General features: G+C 47.3%; 1 protein-coding gene across 1 annotated transcript in view; it reads right to left on the reverse strand.

The window, feature by feature from the left end:
• The window catches only part of CHD4 (chromodomain helicase DNA binding protein 4), a gene marked incomplete in the record, with an annotated part of 37,015 nt that extends 32,915 nt beyond the window's left edge, over positions 1 to 4,100 (reverse strand). The window contains 2 exon segments of the mRNA XM_015814002.1: positions 2,872 to 3,049; positions 4,018 to 4,100. Of these exon segments, the coding sequence (XP_015669488.1) occupies positions 2,872 to 2,968 (97 nt within the window).
• Between the last annotated feature and the right edge of the window lie 1,352 nt (positions 4,101 to 5,452).

Raw genomic sequence — 5,452 nt, forward strand, 5'->3', positions numbered from 1 at the left:
CCGCTTGCTGAAAAAGCCATGTCTTGAGGGCGCGGCGGAAGGTTAGGAGATCCGGAATCGTCCGGATCTCGGGGGGTAGCTCGTTCCAGAGGGTGGGGGCACCCACAGAGAAGGCCCTCCCCCTGGGGGTCGCCAGCCGACATTGCTTGGCCGACGGCACCCTGAGGAGGCCCGCTCTGTGGGAGCGTACCGGTCTGTGCTTAGCAATGGAAATTTTGGGCTTAATTGTGGTCACAAGTCAAGGACTACCTGTACTAGTAATATATTTCATAAATGAAATGTAACATTCAAAGAACTCTAGACCAGTGGTTCTCAACCTTTTTAATGCCGCGACCCCAACCGGTCGTAAGTCGAGGACTAAACCGGTCGTAAGTTGAGGACTAAACCGGCCGTAAGTTGAGGACTACCCAACCGGTCGTAAGTCGAGGACTACCCAACCGGTCGTAAGTCGAGGACTTTCCCTGCCCGGGAGTGCCGCGCATGCATGGTTCCGCCCCCTGCGCCGGCCGAGGCGTAGCTGGCAAGCGGCAGAGACGGAGCAGGCCGACCACCAGCTGGCCCAGCCCAAGGGAGGTAAGGCACCCGCCGGAAAAGGGGGAAAAAATGGCTGACAAAAAAAATGGCGGACAAAAAAATGGCAGACAGCCTTGCTTGGCGACCCCCATGAAATGGTTGATCGACCCCAAATGGGGTCCCGACCCACAGGTTGAGAACCACTGCTCTAGACTAATGTATCAGTTAAACATAGGCAATGAAGTTTTTTTTTAAAAAATGGATAGATGCAATCACCTGTTAAAAATTACACATACAAAAAAAACTTTTATTAAAAATTCTCATTTTTTCTACGCCAAACTGATGTAACAGAACATGACACTAACTTGTCTATAAATCTGTTTCCAAATCCCGAATAAAAAATGATTAAAGGAATACTCTTTACTCCAGAGAATTAACCCCTGCAATACAGCCAATTGGCTTTCTGCATCCATTTTCTATGTCTAAGAATCAAAACAACAGTCCTTCATAAACAAAAAAAAACATCATATGAAGCAGCTACTGAATTATTATCCTTCTTGCCTCTACTTACTCTGAAATCTTTACCCTCACAGCAAACTTGATAGGAAACTGCCTGATCTCCCCCATCCTACCTAGCACTTACTGTTCAGGTATCCAATTCAGCAAGTGTCAGAAAAGAAGAAACAGAACCTCCATTTCAATCATTAGGTGTTTATTCGGATACCGGTACTTTTCCAGTTCATAGTTACATCTTCTCAATGTAAATGCAAGCTGTAACTCATTCCTTCTCCCTTACCCTCTCTTTCAAACACAAATTTAACTCATCATTTGAAAACACCATAATTCCACTCGTTCTTCCAATCTCCCACTTCCCAAAGCACATAGGGGCACAGTCAGTAACCAGCTTCCTTTGTGACAGGATCCACAGTAACCCAGTCATTCTTCTTCCCCTCCCCCTTCATCAGCCACCCCCGCCCATTACACGCAGCTAGAGTCACTAGTTCTCCCTCCAAGGAAAATGGCCTCCTAACCACAGGCACCGGGCAGGATGAGGGAAGCCACAGGTCAAAGCAGTTGCTGCAACCGAAGGACAAGAAGCAGAGGGAAACTTTTGGGTGGAGTCCTGTATTCCCAAACCAGAAAATATATTGTGCCAGAAATATTTTTTATTACATCCATTCTTCCCAATCCTTCTTACTACAAACATTTCTTAACTTAAACTAAACCCAAGTATTCTAGACCAAATGTTCTTTTCACCCCTTTTCCTAGGCAAACTGACACTCACCAAGAGTAATACAGAAATAGCTATCTTACTTTTCAGCTGATTAACACGAAATAACATTAGATATCCACTTCCCTCTTGAATTTTGGAAGAGAGAAAAGAAGAGCTGACCTTCTTAGGGTAAAAAAATGAGGTAATATCCAATTGGCACTTCAAAAGCAATGACTCTAAAAAAAAAAAAAAGGATGGTTGCTCCAAAAAAATAACTGATCTCAAAAACAAGCCTTCTGAAAACAATTAAAAGGTAACCAAAGCCCATTGCTCATGACTTTCACTATAATGTTGGCCGTATTCAATTCACAGAGCAGGACTAAGGTGAGCAGTTGTAAAGTAAGCTTTGCTAGGTGTGGCTGGGAACAAAAGTGGGTCATACAATTTACCCAAAGCATAGATCACTTTGGATACAGAAATACTGAACTTTCAAATGGGCAATAGAAAGTCAAGCACTTGTCTCTTAAGATTCACTCAAACTCCCACTTTACAAACAAAAGTATCCTTAGTAGGTATAGAAGGTACAGAGTAGAGCGAATTATAGGTACGTTCCATGGAAGATGTGTAGTTGATTACTTTATTTGGTACATCCAAAATCTTTTGCCTACATCATTCTGAACTCTCTGTGAAAGATATTATGTATAAACCTTATTTGTTTTGGAACACTTTAAAAAGCCATTTTCACATACATTAAAAAATGACAAACTACTAATTCAGAATATCTGAGATCTACAATATGCTCTTCCCAAACACAGCAGAACACAACTTCTGCAGGAAGCAATGGATACAGAAGGAAGACATACCAAATATTAGCAGTAGCTATAACCAGAGTTTCATCTGCAATCCAAGTAGACGTTTGATGTCATTTTTATACTGTGAGGAAAACCTCAAATTTTTACTGTTGTTTTAATTACTGATACTACAGTGTTGTTATTATAAAGTATCAAATATTAGATGAAGAATAACTTATTACTTCCATGTCAGCCCTGTAATAAATCTGGAGCATTGTGGTGTCGCTACTTCTGGTTCATATTGTTTTATTTCTTGCCTTAAAAAAATGCTCCTATCACAGCATTTCTGTGTACCTTGATGTTGATGAATACTGTTGTTCAACAGGATCTCCATCTCCTCCTCATCACTGCCAGCAGAGCAGGGCGATGGGGATCCTATGCCCGACGCCATGTCCTCTGATTAAGAGGGCTTCTGGGACTCAAGCAGCTTGTGCTATCTTGGCACTTTCGTATTAATAATGGCAGTAATGTGCTACATGAAGAGAGAAGAGCAAGCAATAAGACTTAAAAGTCACAACATCTTTATACTAAGTTGTGAGACGGCCCAAATTGTCCGACACCATAGAATATCAAGAAAAAGGCAGCAGCAGGGAGAGCCAAAGAAATGAACAACTTGGCCCAAGCACCCATCCAAAGTGGTCCTGAGGGCAATGCTAAATTAATTCAAGGCAATTATTTCATTCTAAGTAGATTGACAGGAACTTCGACTTTGGGTTTTCCAGTTCTTTTGGGATGGAGCCTGTGGGCAAGAAGGCGAATGTCTGGAATAACCTGGCTATACTTTCTAAAAAATAAAACTATCTGAGGGCCTCCTTTTTGCTCGCTTAAAAAAAGAAAAGACCCCCTAAGATTTACATTTCGGTGATGGCCAGTAGGTCCAGCTGCAGGGAAAATATACCAAGGGGTTGTTTTAAGGAAAATAGCAAACAAAAGGCACAGTCAGCTCAAAGGAAAGCAAGCAAACTTGCTTCCCCCTGGGAAATGGGGGTGGGCACGAAGGCAGAAATCAAGCAGGGTAAGCGGGGGGGGGGGGGGAGAGAGAGGGGGGGGGGGGGGCGGGGACGGGAATCAAGGCCGGGTCTGGAAGATGGCGAGGAAAGGCCGCTTTCCCTGCTCGGGACGCGGAGGGAGAAGAAGCGCGGCCGGGGAGCAGCGGAGCCCCGAAGCGCTCTCCGGACACGTGCGCCAGCCGGGGTCGCGCGGTAGACAGCGCGGGGGCCCCCTCAGCCCCCCCAAGCTGGTTCGGGGCCACGAGGGGGGCTCGCGGAGGGGCGGGCAGCCCAGGCGAGGCACCCCGCCTCCTTCAGGCGCGTCGGGCGGCGGTCTCCGGGGGGGAAGCGCGGCAGGCGAGCCTCGGGGGCCTGCCGCTCGCCCCCCAGTCCCTCCGGCGTCCGTCCGTCCGCCCGCCCGCCCCGGCCTCGCCTTCCTTCCCGCCCTCACCCGTCTCCGGGCGCCCCGGCTTCTTATTTCTCGACGCCGCTGAAGGGAAAATGGCTCCGGCTCCAGCGCCGCCTCTTAAAGGGGAAAAAAAAAGCCCCAGCCAAGCTCCTCCCCCTGTTCCCCCCCCACGCACTCCCGCCTCCATCCCATAATATGCCTCCGGTGCCTTGGAGACGAGTCCCACCTCCGTCACCTCAGAAACCCCCCCCTCAACTGAGGCATCCCATAATACTTCTCTGCCCACTAAAGTACCCGCTCGGAACCCGGCTCTGCATCCCATAATAACCACTCCCCCCCCTTTCCAAAACATCCCATAATAGTCCCTGCAGGGGACCGTCCAGTAATACACACTCCCCCCATGCGGAAACATCCCATAATACTCGCCCTTACTCATACACACAATAGTCACCCTTCCCCCCATGGAGGCATCCCATAATAGTCACATTCTCTTCTTTCTCCCCCCCCCCAGGCACCAGCTCACTGCCCTGAACATCCCATAATATTCATCACTACCTACCCTCATCCCCTTGCCTGGCTCTTCCAACCCACCACAGTAATCTCTCCCCACTCACTCCTTCCCTGGCATATCCCATAATAAGTGCATGCTGGCTGCCAAGTCTGGTATCCCAGAACAAGCCCTCCTCCCCTTTGCATCCAGCCCTGCCTCACTGAAATATTCTGGGAGCCCCCATGGCATCCCATAATAGGCACACCCAGGACATCCCATAATATCAACCGTTTTCATCTCTCTCTCTCCTCCCCCTTAGCCAGGCATCCCATAATAGTCTCTGGCCAGTGAGACATCCCATAATACTACCAGCAACTCTTAGCCACAGCCTACAATGCTCGCACTTACTGCATCTCGATCTCCCTTCCTGCAGCCCATAATAATCACTGTCACACTCTTCTTCCCCTGACAAGTAAAAGCAGCAAGAAAAGAAGACCCTGTTCCAGAGTCTAAGGCACCCAGGGACCCCTCTGGACCAGCACCTTCCTACAGACAGCAACCCCCAAACCACGTATAATAAATGTTTCCCATCCCCCTACTGAACACACAGACCATAATAACCACTGGGGGCATAGGGCCAATAGTCTATCCCATAATATTCTCGCAAAGCCTGCCAGGAATCTCCATTCCTCCTTTAAATGATGCAGACTCTGCACATCCCATAATCTTTCATAGACTCCTATACAGTGGGGACATGGGAAATCACACCTTATTGTCTGACTACTCTAAGGCCTCAAGACAGATTTCACCTTTCCACAATTGTTTCTGACAGTATGATAGCACAGGGATATGGAGAAAGTACACAGGGATAACTCTATATGTAAGGATTACTGTATATGCAAATACAGTATCAACCTAAAATAATCTTCAGTCACAGACACCCATAGGAACATTTCTTGGATACTCATTCTACTTTTCTATGTTTAG

The sequence above is a fragment of the Protobothrops mucrosquamatus genome, unplaced genomic scaffold, assembly GCF_001527695.2.
Source record: "Protobothrops mucrosquamatus isolate PMUCROS unplaced genomic scaffold, P.Mucros_1.0 scaffold212, whole genome shotgun sequence".
NCBI lineage: Eukaryota > Metazoa > Chordata > Lepidosauria > Squamata > Viperidae > Protobothrops > Protobothrops mucrosquamatus.